This window comes from Antechinus flavipes, chromosome 2 (assembly GCF_016432865.1).
Source record: "Antechinus flavipes isolate AdamAnt ecotype Samford, QLD, Australia chromosome 2, AdamAnt_v2, whole genome shotgun sequence".
NCBI classification, from domain to species: domain Eukaryota; kingdom Metazoa; phylum Chordata; class Mammalia; order Dasyuromorphia; family Dasyuridae; genus Antechinus; species Antechinus flavipes.
This window is the reverse complement of record NC_067399.1, coordinates 238,136,618-238,152,121: the sequence shown is the minus strand read 5'-3', so window position 1 is coordinate 238,152,121 and position 15,504 is coordinate 238,136,618. Positions and strand designations below refer to the sequence as shown.

At 34.2% G+C, this 15,504-nt stretch overlaps 1 protein-coding gene across 1 annotated transcript in view; it reads left to right on the top strand.

The window, feature by feature from the left end:
• Nucleotides 1–15,504, top strand: part of ATP9A (ATPase phospholipid transporting 9A (putative)) — a 166,371-nt gene that overhangs the window by 67,107 nt on the left and 83,760 nt on the right. Inside the window, exons 6-9 of the mRNA XM_051976604.1 lie at nucleotides 439–490; nucleotides 4,183–4,277; nucleotides 6,348–6,428; nucleotides 9,731–9,806. Coding sequence (XP_051832564.1) covers nucleotides 439–490; nucleotides 4,183–4,277; nucleotides 6,348–6,428; nucleotides 9,731–9,806 — 304 coding nt within the window. The remainder of the gene's footprint in view (nucleotides 1–438; nucleotides 491–4,182; nucleotides 4,278–6,347; nucleotides 6,429–9,730; nucleotides 9,807–15,504) is intronic.

The following is a 15,504-nucleotide window of genomic DNA, read 5'->3' as shown; positions in this document are numbered from 1 at the left end:
CCTCTATTTATATTTTCCCCTCAAAAAAATCAAGCAAGAAAATCAGCAGAAACAGAACTAAAATATAGGAAGAGTATTTGTAGCATTACTAATAGAGAACTCCTTGGAAGAAAGCCAATAGTTGCCTTAAGCTCTAAGCTGGTGATCCTTTGATGGGAATCACTGGAGGTAATGGTTGGATTCTCTGGAAGCCCAGGAACTCCCTTACTGTGATCGGATTTCTATGGTGGATTAGTACAATAGCAGCAAGTTGCAAGATTTTTCAGATTCAAAACAAAATAAATCCCTAAATCTCTGTTTGACAAAGAAGCAAACTTAAAAGAGGCTGTGGACTTAATTTTTTTTTTCCTTCGGTGGGGTATAGGCAATGGGAGAGGGTGGTAGTGAACAGAGCATGCACATGTGTACACAATAACACTCTTTCTTTTCATAATGCAGAACCAACGGGTCCCTGCTGACATGATCTTCCTGAGGACATCAGAAAAAAATGGTAAACATCTGGGATCAATTTTGAAAATAACCATTAACCTTTCAGTGGTTATTTGGCAAAACAATAATTTGAAAATGTAACAGAAGTAGATATAATTTTGGAGTCATAGAGATGAATCAAAAACATCTTTTTGATGGACTAGTCTTTCCCCTCCCCCTTCCTTTTCTTTGTGGAGGTGATTTATGTGATGGTAGAGTTTGATAATTAAAAAGATACAACTGCCTGGACCCACGTCGAGTCACAGCTGGCAAAGTCACACAGTGGCTCACGTTCCATGGAGAGTTAAATAAATACTGCCTGTTATCACTCTCCTCTTGGCTGAGTTAAGCTTAGCTTCAGGAGCTGGTGAAGGAGGAAATGTTTCTAACATAGAGGCTTTAAACAGCAGTTGTCTCTCTTCTCCTAGAAAATTCCTTCAAGATGTGGTGATATATGGCATTAAAGAACCAGAGGGAAAAAAGCCTTCCCTTTTCATAAGCTCCTCATGAATGACAGGGCTTCTACCTCTCCTGGGCCCATCCGTTTGTTTATTGTGATAGCCTGTGTTTGCTTGACTGAATGGCTCAGCTGGCTATGGCTACAGTTGTAACCCTTTCTCAGTGTCGTTGCCACAATTCACCCATCTCTCTACCAATAGGCTTTGAAATCTCCCCACTTTAATATTTTTAAGATGCTCTTAATAAATGGTGCCATTTTCCCTGTGACTGATAGTCAGGCGTGATTCTAGAAATCTTTTAACCTTTGAAAGCCAGAATTTATTTTCCTTTGTGGTTCCTGTGGGCTGCTCTAGGTGGTTTGGGTTCCCCCTTCTATGTCTTAGGGGGAAATGAATAGAAAGGAGGTGGGGAGTAGGGGTTACCTGTTAAAAGTATCTTTTTATGGCTTTGGCTTTAGTACAGGCATTATGAGGTTTTTTGGGTGGTAAACTAGAAGATATATATACAAGTTCAATATACAACACACACACATGTGAACATGTATGAACATGTATGTGTGTGTATATATGTGTGTGTGTTTGTATACACACATATATAATAAGGGAGAGAGACAGAGATTAGTCTTAGAGTGGGAGGAAGAACAGAGTCTTGGCTTGATTGCTTACTAGCTGTAAGACGTTATACCTAATGGTTTACCACCATTTCACCTTTTGTGAACCTCAGTTTCCTCATTTAGAAAATTAGTATACTAACTCCTCCCCCCCTTTTTTTTTTTCAATTTTTGCTTTCCAGAACTGTGAAGAAAGTTTGTTGTAAAACTTTATGTGCTTAGTAAAGGGGAATTCTTAGTGTTAGTAGTAGCAGCAGTCATAATTATAGCCACTAAACTTTTTTGAGTATCTGGTATATATTAGGCACTGTGCTAAGTGCTAGGAATACAAAGAAGGCAAAAGACAGTTCTTTCTCTTAAGGAGTTCACAGTTCAATGGAGGATACAACATGCAAACAACTATGTACAAGCTAAACAGTAAGCAAAATAAAATAAGACAAAAAAAACAAGAGAGAAGATATTTGAATTAATAGGGTTTGAGAAAAGCTTTCTATAGAGGGTGAAATTTTAGTGAAATTTAAGACTTGAAGAAAACCAGGAGGTAGAGATGAGGAGGGTGAGCATTCCATGCCTAATAGTCAGTCAGTGATAATGCCTTTACAAAGATGAGCTCTAAGCCCCACATATTTATTAGGTTATAAAAACCAGTCATTTTATCCACCTGGACAATTATCTGATGAACAGAAAGAGAACGACAATAAGGTAGTGACTTATCTTAAGACTATTTCTATCAGAACTCTACCTAATATTGGATGAGAAAAATGGTGAAGATAATGATTATAGCAAATTGCATTTTAAAATTTACAAAGAATTTTACATCTCAGTTTTCTCTGGGAGTTTCTATAGATACTATGTAATATAGCGCAAAGATATTTACCTGAAATCAGAAGACCTGATTTCTAATACCCTTCTTGTGTTTCATACTTTTGTGACATTGGGCAATCACTTAGTCCTTAGCCTCAGTTGTTGATTTGTAAAAGAAAGGAGTTGGACTAAACTGTCTCTGAGATTCCTTCTATTTCTTGACCTATGATTTCCTATTGAAATCTTATGACTTCCCATGTTACTGATGAGGGAAATGAAGCCTAGAGGGATGATGACTTGTGCATGGTCATATAACTAATGAGAGGCTCTTCTTTGCCAGTTCCTTATCTGTTATTTATGTTGCCTTCAAGGGCACTTGAGTTCTCTCCCTTTCTTCAAAAAGCAGTTTAAATTTTCAGCCTTGATATCCTTACAATTATTTTTCTTGGAAGTATTACTACAAATGCAAAGTGTATGTGTATGAGTGTGTGAGTGTGAGTGTGTGTGTGTGTGTGTGTTTGTACACAAATATATATCTACACACATGTATATACATACTTGTAGTATATATGTATGTGTATATAAAAACACATGCTCATCTAAAATTCTACACAGATATATCTCTATGCCCATGTATATACATACTTGTAACATATATGCATGTATGTAAACACATACACACATATCTCAGAAATCTTAATTCAGTTTTTAGCTTAAAATTGGACTAAGATTTCTGGGTCATTGTGTATGTATACAATGACTACTGCATAATACTAGTACTAGTAAAGCAGCATGGGATAATGGAGAAGAGAGATAGCTCCTAGCGCCTACATTTGTCATATGATTCTGGGCAAATCATTTTATCTCTCAGTGCCTAGGCAACTGTAGAAGACTATTATAAATTATAAAAAACATAAACAAATTATGTAAATATATATAATAAAAATTTATAAATTATAGGGAAGTCTGTATATCTGCATTGGTACAAAGAGTATCTTCACCTGCGAGTTCCTTGTATTAATGAAGTTATAATTCTAGTTCCTTTCTCTCTTCATTTTTCTATTTATAGAATAATAATAGCTCCTGTTTATATAATTCTTGATGCTTTATAAATATTATTTTTTGTTAACATTCATTTTTAAATTTTGAGTTCCAACTTATAATAACATGTGAAATCATGCAAAGCATACTTCTATATTTATTAGTCATGTACAAACAGTATTTCATTTGATCTCATATGTTATGGAGTACATGCTCTTATCTTCATTTTAAATTGAGGAAATTGAAGCTCAGAAGGATTGGATGATTTTTCCAGACACACAACCAATAAAGAAGTTTCTGAGATGAATTTCAAACCCCAAGTCTTCTTCACTTTGATATTCAATTCAGTATTGACCTCACTTGGCTGCTTATAGGGTATACTTTGAAATACCCAATGCATGGTCACAGAGGCTTTGTTTTTAAAGAATTCATCCTCAAGCTTCACTATCTTATCATTTAATCAATTGTGATAGATCAATGGTTCATGGCAAGTTCTGTTTGACTTGGATTGCTGAGACTGCACTGTATTCTACTGTACTACAAAGTATTAGTGGTAAAAATTAGCCTAATTCTTTGTTTTCACTGCTATAGTATCAAGTTTTACTCCCTTTAAAATCTAGTGATGGAGAGAAAGCAGCTGATTAGAGGTGAGAGTGGAGTGCAATGTGGTGTTCTTATGACTGGTCTTTGAATAGCACTAGAACTTAAGGTACTGTTCTGAGGCTATTTATTAGCATGCTTGTTGCTTGATGAAATGATTCTTTAGTTGAAAAAGAGTATGACATGTGGAAATTTTGTAGGTTCTTGCTTTTTGAGGACTGATCAGTTAGATGGGGAGACAGACTGGAAACTCCGCTTGCCTGTGGCTTGTACACAAAGATTACCCACTGCTGCTGTGAGTATACCCTTCCTTCCTAATCTTTATTGTCCTCCACCTTTTTGACTTTTCCACTTTTATTCTCTGTTCTCCTCTCTTCTTTCCTCTCTCTACCTTTCTTTCCTTCTCCACCTTTCCTTCTCTTACCTCTAAACTTTCCTTCTATGTCTTTTCCCTTTCCTTCATCTTCCCTTCTGTTCTCTTTCATACTTTCTCTTTTCCTTCCCCTCTCCTATCTGTCTCCTTCCCTGTTTTTCTTTTATTTCATTTCCTTTCCTTTGTCTCCCCTTTTCTTTTTCCCTTCCTTTTCTTTTCCCTTTTCTTCACTCTTTTCTTCCCCTTTCCTCTCTCTTTTCTTCCCCTCTTCTTCCCTTTTATTTTCTCAGAATTCTGTGTTACATGATTATAGAGTAGCTTGCATGGAATCTCAAGTTCCTGTCAGAAAGACAACGTGGAACAGTGTGTTCTCCCTATTCAGTATCATAATCTTTTATATTATTCTTTTTAGGACTTGTCAAGTCCAAGTAGTATCAGTACCATTATCTTTAATGCTTTCATTTGTTTAACTAGTTTATCCTTACCAATTCATAAAAACTTTTGAGAACTAAATGGCATCATTTTTATGACTTTTTTTAAAATTAAAAAATTCTTGGGTCATTTCTAGGAAAAAACAATGATATCCATATCTTGTAGGGCACAGAGTTACAAAAAGAATCTTTTTGGCAGGTGGTAGACTGGGAGTGAGTGGGAGGAGAACAGGAACAAGAGCATAAACTGTCTTTAGCCTTTACAAGGCAATTTCTTATTTATCTAGTGCATTGTAAGGAAGCAAAGTTCATTTAAAAAAAGAAATATTTCCAATTTTTCCATAAATTGCAATCATTTACTTTGCAGAGAGAGTATCTGAGGTGTACTTTGAGATTTTAAAGACCACCTCGATGTAATATAAAGAGGCTACCTGATGATAAGAATGTTTAAATATTTGAACAAGCTACTAAAGGAAGTGAAGGAGACCTTCTAAATAGGAGAAAACTTCATCTATCTGAATTGTTTGCATTAATCACTGGTATTATTTCTAAGTCCTTAGCACTGGCACTGGGAAAAAGATAGAGAGGGAAAGAAGAAAGAATTAGGAGGGCAGGAGGAAGAGATAGAGGGGGAAAACCCCTTTATTTGATGTGCATAGTGAAATGCCATAGAAATAACTTTTAAACTGAAGTTCTCTGTGCTGGTTTAAGTGCAGGCTTTTTGTAGTCTTATGATTTAGCCAGTATGATAGATGGTATGTAATAATTGACTTCAGGTGTTTGAAAGATTATCATATGAAGGAAGGATGTATTGGGCCTAAATGTATAGATGTACCTGTGACATGTAGATTTATGCTCTGTATGAGGTAGATTGTAATAAAAGCTAGAGGTTTTATTAGAAGGAGTTCTATCTTGCCAGAAATCTTGAAGCAAAGGCTGCATTGCTATTAGTCATGAATATTGTAGAGGGAATCATTATTCATATGAGGACTGAATGGCATCCGATTTCTCCCAGTTAAAAGATTCTGGAATTCAGTTATTCTAAGATATACAATACATTCAAGACACAACTATTAAATTTGGCATCATGAGGAAGCAGGCAGTGTGATGTAGTAGAGAGAGAGAGCTGGTCTCAGAGTTAGAAAAAAGTCTTGCCTCTGACACATTCTGGCTAAGTGACCCTGGGCAGTAATTTAACCTCTCAGTGTTCTCTAGGTAACTAAGTATAGAAGCTTTAGTGTCTAGAAGCATTCATGGAACAAATTCTCTCATTAGAAGTTCCTTGCACTAGTGTAATCACAGAACCAGGTTCAATATCATCATAAAAGCAAGATGATTTGGGGGTCACTTTTACAATTTTGAAGAAAGCAAGTCTCATCAAGTAAGTGGCAAGATTCTTTAAAAACAATCAAATTAGATTTTCATAATGTTTTGACATGAATGTCTGTTATAAAGCAAAAGAATTATTTAATAAAGTAAAATATTCCTTGAACAGATATCTAGTGAATGTAGAGTTTTTGCTGTTAGAACAACTTTTAAGATTTTATTCTCTATTTAAAAGGACCTTCTTCAAATTCGATCCTATGTGTATGCTGAAGAGCCCAATATTGACATCCATAACTTTGTGGGGACTTTTACAAGGGTAAGTTTTAAAAATATGTATATATGGAAAAAATCCTTATAAATGTACTTTTATATTGATAATGATACTGTCTTTGAGTGCATGAAAGAATGGGATGGGGGATTTGGAAATAGGGATAGAGATTTCATTGATATAGGGAATGCCTTGGTGAGGACATTCCTTATCTATTCAGGTCTGCAACATTTTTGTTATTTACTGTGTTAGACAGTGTTTTACTTATTTAGGTCATAGTGCTTGGCACATAGTGCTTAAATGCTTGTTGACTTGATTTGATGAAGTCAGTCTTATCTGTTTATAACTCACTGGAGACTTATAGCTCTACAGAGCCATGTTAGCTATGCAGATTGTCATGGTGTTACATAATCAAACAGTTAAGTACCTATACTGCATTAGCTCTTTGAATCCAAGAACTTTCTAGAGCTATAAGGGATTTTAGAGATCATCTAATCCAATTCCTTTATTCTACAGTGGAAAATGGTTGTAAATGACTTGTCTAATATCATATATATAGATCTCTTGGTGGAAATTGAACTTGGAACTCAGATCTCTTGATTCTTATTGCAGTAAATGGCATGAGTTGTTACATCTCCTTTCTTTATAGAAAGTAGATAGAAAGCCTTTTATAAAACTTGTTGAAGTAGAGTGATTGTGAAAGGACCCCAGATTAGGAAACAGAAAATCTTAGTTAAGTTTAGGTTCTTTTCTTTATTAGGATCTTATCTTGAGCAAATTACTTCTTTTGACCTTGATTTATTTTCATATAAATGATGATCTCATAATAGTGTCATAATCACTGTCATTCTGTATCCTTTTTGTAAGAATCCATCCAATAAATTTCTTCTTGATTTCTTGTTCAAGGACAAATTTTTGTGTCTACAGACGAATTTTCTTTCTGTTGTCAAAATGAAATTTATGTAACTTGTGCTTTCCTTTTCAATTTATTTGCCAGGAAACTTAAAAAAACACATTAATTGCTCAAGTGTTATGATCTTTTTGACTCAAAGTCTGGTGACTTTAATATCTTTTATTTGATCTCTTTTATTCTTAAATGTTTTCTATCACTTAGGCTTCTTCCGAAGTAGATGGAGTATATCTTTTAAATTACAGTAAATGGTTTTCATAAGGCTTGGTGGTACAGTGGGAGAGAACACTGGACTTGGGTCAGAGGCATCTGGATTGGAATCCTACTTTTGCTGTTTACTATTTGCAATTGTTTTTTTCCCTTTCTGGGTCTCAATTTCTGTAAAATAAAGGGGTCTAGGCAAATTGGTATCCATGAATCTTCCTTCTCTTGAAGCCTAGTGTCTTTAGTCCAGCAAAAGAGTTAAAAAAAGGATTGATTAGGTAGTATAAAAGGAGAATTAGGAGAGAGCAGCACTATGATATAATAGGTTTTGTAAAACTCAAGATCGATCATTAGAGTATCATCTTCCCTTCTACTTCAGCAAGAAAAAAAGAAAAAGACTGGATCAAAGGAAGAGAAGAGAGGGACTGATGGAGGGAACTTTATATTATAGGGGAAATGGAAGAGCTTATAGCAGATGGCTTTGGAAGGAGATGGCTCTCTCACTGTCAAGGCTAACATATCGTGCCCTAACTCCTACTACCATGTCTGGGAACTTGCTTTTTCAGTTATAATGTTTTTCATTCTCTTTTTATCTATCAGCTCTTATGCCTACAACATTCACAGTTCTCCCCCATCCTTAAAAAAATATTCATTTAACTCTGCTATTCTCTCCTCCAGTAATCATCCTTTATCTCTTCTTCCTGTCATAGTCAAAGTCCCACTTCCTCAATTCCCACTCATTTCTTTGTAAACTGACTTTGGAACTTTGTAAACTTTGTAAAATGCATCCCCTCCATTCTACAGAAACTGCTTTTTTGAAAATTACTAGTTATAAAACCGTTAGGTGGCACAATGAACAGAGCATTGAACCTGGAATCAGGAAAACCTGAATTCAGATGTGACCTCAGATATTTACTGGGCAAGTCACTTAATTGTTGTTTGCCTCAGTTTCCTTACCTGAAAAATGGGGATAATAATAGCACCTACTTCTCCATGGTTGTTGGGAGGGAAAAAAATGATATATTTGTAGAGCACTTTACAAATCTTTTATAGCACCTTAAAGTGCTATATAAATTCTAGCAATGATGATGATTAACTGTTAAGTTAGGTGTCCTATTCAGCCATCAGTCTCCTTGATCTCTGCTGTTTTGGATGTTGTCATCCATTCCTTCTCCCTACAACTCCTTCTTTGGTTTCTGGGGCTGGGATCGCTCTGAATTTTACTTATCCCTGTTCAATTTCTTCTTTGTTGATCACTAACTTCTCCTTGCCGAATATAAATGCACTGCAAGGCTCTTTCTTCATACTTGTTTGGTTCTCATGTGTTCCCCTAGATTAAATTATCATTCTTATGAAGATGAGTATCTTACAAGTCATCCTTAACTCCACAGGTCCAACTAGTCGACAAATCTTGTTGATTATGTCTTTCACCCATCATCTTTTCTAAACTTATACATCCTGTTGCAGTAGGTTTTCAATTGAATTTTCCTGCCTCTAGCTTCTTCTTTCTCTATTTTATCCTCCATGAGGTTGCAAGAATAATTTTTGTAAAACACAGATCTGATTATTTTATTCCCCTGCTTAAAAATCTTTAGTGATTCTTTGTTGCTTTCAGGACAAATAGAAATGCCCTAAATCAACATATAAAACCATATACAATCTAGCTGCAAGCTATTTTTTTCAGATTTGTTATATATTTCTTGTACTTTACTTTCTAGTTACACAAATTTCCTAAACTCTATATTGGATCCCCCATCTCTAAGACAAAGCTATGTCACATACTTGTAACAGAAGCACTTCTAACTCTATTGGAAATACTCTTATTGTTTTTTTCCCCCCCAAGATCCTATATAACTCCTCAGGGGCAACTGCTAAACAAAACTTTTTGTTGTAGTTGTGAATCTTTTTCCCTTCCCTTCCCAAATTACCTTATAGTTTCCTATTTTATTCTTGTTCCACCCTGCCTCAAGTTTCATATAAGCACCTGAAAGACTTATTAATTTTTTGTTTTTATACCTGTAGTACATGTCCACTATCTAGCCAGAAAGTACTTAAATAAATATTAGTTGAAGTTAATTTTGTGAAATCCTCAAAGAGAAGAATGACAACAGATTTAAAGTCTTCTCTTATGATTCCTATATACTTTCTTTCATTGCTTTAGATATAGTGTGGGAGGGGAATGTAAGAGTTCTGTGAGTTTGATAAATAAATATGTCTCCATCTTGATTTTTATCAGGAAGACAGTGACCCTCCCATCAATGAGAGCTTAAGTATAGAGAATACACTCTGGGCTGGCACAGTCGTAGCATCAGGTAAGTGTGTGATTTCTGAGGAATATGTTAGCAATTTACAAAAGAAAAAAAATTATTTCATAATTAGAATAATCATCCTCTGTCTGGGAAATTAGTGGTAGAATGAAGTTTTTCACTTGTCCTAGCACCTCAGGGGAGTCAAGCTGACATCTAATTGCCCCTTTGACGTTTATAAAAGTGTAGGAATGGGAATTCCAATGGCCTGTGGGCCCTTCTGGATCATCCACTCTGAGAATAGGCCATAATTGCTTTCTCTAGATTGACATTCTAATCTGTAACAGAAATCGTGTCAGATTGAATGTCATGATGGAAGCTTGTGTGAGAGACAGCAAAGCAAGTGCAGCATTTAAGAAGGGAGCCAGTCAAATATGGAAACATGTTATGGTTCAGTTTGAACTGTCATGCTTATCCATGGAGATGGGAGTAAAATTAAAGCTATTTGATTTTGAATGCCTGTGATGAAATGCTCCCTAGGTATCCCCAAATGGAAGTTTCCCAAAGATTCTCTACTGGAAACTATCAAATTTTCTGAAGATTGTGCCTTTGGGACCATGAGATTTCTTCTTTGCCCTCTCTCTGGTAGCAATTCTTGAGTATGTTACCAGCTCAGCAATCAATTAGAGTACAAAAACTACTTTACTAAAGTATAGGAGAATCACTATATATTCTAATAGGAATGAAATATGTCTACACAGATTCCTTGGTTAATCCGGCTTTATAGAGACTGACACAGGAAGGTAATGATTTGACCAATGTCCCAGAGTATAGTGTCCTATAAATGTTGCAGTTAATATTAGATTTCAGGCCTTTGACTCCTAAACCTTTGTGCCTTTTTCAATTTATGTTTGCTTCTTCATCAATATAATATAATATTGATGACATTATTGCCTCAGTATGGGCATGTTGTCTTCTCATTCCTTCTTTTCCTTTCTTTTTTCCTACCTTTTTGGATATCTATTATTCCATGACAGCAATTACCTTCCCAATGAGCCTTTAGAAAAAAATGAGTCACTACATTGAGACTGAAGATTGGTTCTGGGATTTATTACCTATATGATTTTGAGTAAATGACTCAACCTCTTTGTGCTTCAGTTTCCTCATCTTCATAAGGAAAGGATTATACTAGATGACCTCCAAGATCTTTCCAGCTACAAATCTATGGTCCCTGATGGCATATTGGTCTTTATGGCTCAATAATATTTCATTTTGGACCAAAGATGGCATTGTTAGTCATGAATCTAATCTATACTGAAACGTGACATACCTTGGGGAAAACCTCACGCTTGTTTGGACAGCTCTACATTTCACCATGTTTAGGAGGAAGACCAAGGTACTATCAAACTTTGTGTAGTGGTCAGCTAGTAATGTTAACTTAATTAAAATAGTTCTGAGCCCCTACTGGGTAGAAATCTGTCTTCTTTCCTGAATTTACAATATTTCATTGAGCCCTATTCATATGACTTTGACATTAAAGAAGCCAGCTTCCTATAGAAACAGACAGATATACTTGGATGATATATGCAGTGTTTACTTTATATATACATATATATATATTTATATATATATAAAATCAATAAAAATAAGTAGATAATGCATAATGGATTATCTATGATGTGACTACATGCCAGGAGCTTCTCTTAGACCCATACCACCTTCAAACTGTGTATAAATATTTTCTCTACTCAAAAGTTTATCAAAGGGTACAGTTCACATGTATAACTCTCCTCACTCCTTCCAGCTCACCACAGGGTTCTTATAAGCAGGGAAGGGAGTGGAGGGAAAAAACCCTAATTTTTTTTTTCTGGCATTTTTTTAGTTACACTATGTTGTTTTTTACATTTTCTGCTTACTTTTTTTTTTTTTTTTGCAATTTTAAAATTCTTCCTTAAATTCTTTGAAAATGTCAGTTATCCACCTTAACTTGGTATTTCTTGTATTGTTCTATTTCTATATGTATTTTCAAGTACCTTTTGCTTTTGCTGCTCTTATTTCAAAATCTTTTAAACTAAGTAAGAATTTCCCTCCATTTGTTACCTATCACAATTTCTAGCACTATTTATATTTTAATATTTTCTATTATTTTTTGCTTTACTGGTATTATTCTATAATCTTTATATTCATAGATTATAGATTATTTTATGGTTTGTTCATTATCTTCTTGATAAAAATTCACATTTAGAAATTCTATCTAAAAAAATATGGTCAGTTTATATTCTGAGTCCATTACTTCTCTGTCTGGATTTGGATAGCATTGTCATGAATCCACTGAAATTGTAATTGATCATTGTTTTGATCAGAGTAAGCCTTTAAAAGTTGTTTGTCTTTACATATTGGTGTTACTATATAAATCATTCATCTCACTCTGCATCAGTTCATACAAGTCTTCCGAGGAACCTTCCCCTTCATAATTTCTTTTTTTTTTTAAATATGTTTTAAAGCACAAAGAATTTTTTATTCCTTTTTTTCTTTTTCAAATTCTCTCCTCCTTCCTTCTTTCATCCCATGAGAAGGCAAGAAAAACAAAACTCATTATAAATATGAATAGTCATGCAAACCAAATTTCTGCATTAGCTATGTACTTTAAAAAAATTAGTATTTTTCTTCAATTACATATAAAAACAATTTAAACACTTTTTAAAATTTTGAGTTTCCCCAAATTATCTCTCTCCTTCAAGCAGTGTGACTTAGGTTATACATGTGTAGTCATGCAAAGCATATTTTCATTTAAATACTTCTGTAAAAGAAAACACAGATAAAAGCTCAAGAAAAATAAGAAAAAATATACTTCAACCTGCATTCAAACTCCATCAGTTTTTTTTTTCCCCTCTGGAGATAGGTAGCATTTTTTATCCCAAGTCTTTTAAAATTGTTTTGAATCATTATTTTGCTAAGAATAACTAAATTATTTACAGTTGATCATCTTGTAATATTTCTGTTATTATATATAATATTCTCCTAGTTCTGCTCATTTCATTTTGCATCTCTTCAGGTAAAACTTTCCAGGTTTTTTTTGGGAGCTTCCCGATTGTCATTTCTTATAGCACAATAGTATTTCATCACAGTATATATAACAACTCATTTAACCATTCCCCAATTGATAGTACATGTCCTCAATTTCCAATTCTTTGCCACCACTAAAAAAATGTTTCAAAATTATGTTTCTAAAAAATTGAAAAGAAGAAAAAGAAAGAGAAAAAATATGCTTCATTCAGTACTCCATGTCTATCAGTTTTCTATCTGGTGGTTGAGAACATGTTTCATCTTAAGTTCTATGGAATTGTGGTATGTCATTGTATTGATTAGAGCTCTTAAGTCTTTCAGAAACGATTAGTGTTGCAGTTACTGTGTAAATTTTTCTGGTTCTGCTCATTTCACTTTGTGTCAGTATATATATCTTTCCAGTTTTTTTTTTTTTTCATATTCATTCCATAATGTGTAGAATCATTCCCCAAATTAATGAATACTTCTTTAGTTTCCAATTTTTTGTCACCACAACAAAAACTACTATAAATATTTTTCACATGTGGATCTTTTCCTTTTTTTTTTTTTTTTTTTTAAATCTCTTTAGGATATAGAAATAGTAATGAGATTGCTGGTTCAGAGTTTAATAGCTTTTGGGCTTAAATCCAAATTGTTTTCCAAAATGGTTGGAGTAAATTACAGGATTGCTGACAGTACTTTACTTTGCCTATTTTCCTTCAGTCTCTTCAGCATTTGTCCTTTTTTTTTTGTTAGCTTAACCAATTTGATGCATATGAGTATACTCATACATTGTTATGATACAAGGATCAGTTTGTCATCAGTTCTACATTGTTCGACAAAAATTCTGAGAGCACCCTTCTAAGGTTCCTTTTCCCATTCTAGAATGGCCAGACAATAATTTCTTTTAAAGATATGTCGAGGCAGCTAATTGGTGCAGTGAATAGCGCACCAGCCTTAACAATCAAGAGGACAAGAATTCAAATCTGGTCTTAGACACTTAATACTTCTTAGCTATGTGACCCTGGGCAAGTCACTTAACCCCAATTGCCCCAGCCAAAAAAAAAAAAAATATATATATATATATAAAGATATTTCTAAGGAATGCTAAATTTGAACTTTGATTCCATAACCCTATTGTGTGTAGAAATTAAAAATACGAAAAAACTGATAAGAGGAGCTTCATAACCAATTTGAGTAAGTGAGTTTTCTTCTTTTATAGAAAGACTAATGCCTCATCTTCAGGCTACTGTGAAATTAAAGGACCTATGTTCCTGCTGTTAACAGTTAAACAAGCATAGATTGGCCATATGCCTGAAGCTAGAGGCTTCTGCCAGGTTTGAGAAGGATGTGCCCTAAATTAGAATAGCTGTATATTGCTAGGGGAATTAAAGCTATATCTCAAACCAGAAACAGCTGATTATTTCATTCCAATAAATTTAGCTTTAGATACTCACAAGTTTTTGTATAAGAGTGGTTTTTCATTTTCTTCTGTGGCTACCAGTTTACTACAATGAAGATGATCTTTTAAAGAAGAAGGAAGACCATTATTTCCCCTGTCTTTTCCAATGCACCAGTATCTTCCTATAAATCTTCTATTGGGAATTCATTCAGCATGCTAGGGGTCTTCTACTAGATTTTTTCAAGCAGTCATCAAGCATTTGTGAAGCATATACTAAAAGTCAGGTACTATGCTAATGCTGGGGACACAAAAAGAGGCCAAAAAAAAAATCCCCAAACCTCCCAAATTCTATGGTTTTTGCTGTCAATAAATTGTATTGACATTAATGAAGTCCTGATTTTTGGTTATCCTTTGTTACACTACATTACAATGTTTTAGTCTTTTTCTATTTATTTCTCATCTTGTGTATTGTTATTTTTTGCATAAATCTTTTTCTCTTGAAAAAGATTATTTCCTTAATTTTTTTATTTTAAATTTTTATTGATGTCTTTTGTTTTCATATTATCTTTATTTCAAGGATATTACACCCTTGTCTCTTATCTGATATGTCATCTTTTATAGCAAATAATTATGAAAGGGGGAATGCAGAAAGCAGTCTGTCAGTAAAAATTATTAAGCACCTACTATGGGCAAGGCACTGTATTAAGTTCTGGGGATACAAAGAAAGGCACAAGATGGTTCTTGCCTCAAAAAGCTCATAGACAAATGAGGGTAACAACATAAAAATTACCATGTGTAAACAAACTCTGTACAGGAAAAATGGGAAATGATAAACATCAACTGGAATTGAGAAAGATTGAGAAAGACTTATAGAAAATGGGATTTTTGCTGGAACTTGAAGGAGGTCAGTGAAGCCAAAAGTGAAGATAGAAAAAAATGAATTATTCTATGTTTGGGGGACAGCTGGTGAAAATCTTCAGAGCTGGAAGCGGAAGTTTAACAAAACTTACCAACAGATCAGTTAGGGCATTAGCAGAGAATATAATTAAGGACAGTGACTGTAACTAAATATTGAGAGATTATATTCATAGGGCCACAAATTGAAAGAGATTAAAGAAATCACTTAGTATAACCTTTTTCCCTTTACAAAGAAAAAAGCTAAGACTGCAAGAAGGAAAATAACTTAGCCAAAGTGACAGGAATAATAGGTAGCAGAGAGAGGAATTCAACTCAAATCCTCTAACTTTATCTCCAATATTTTCCAATATTACCATACTGCCCCTATTTTAATATCAAATTCAGCTAGTCAAATATAGT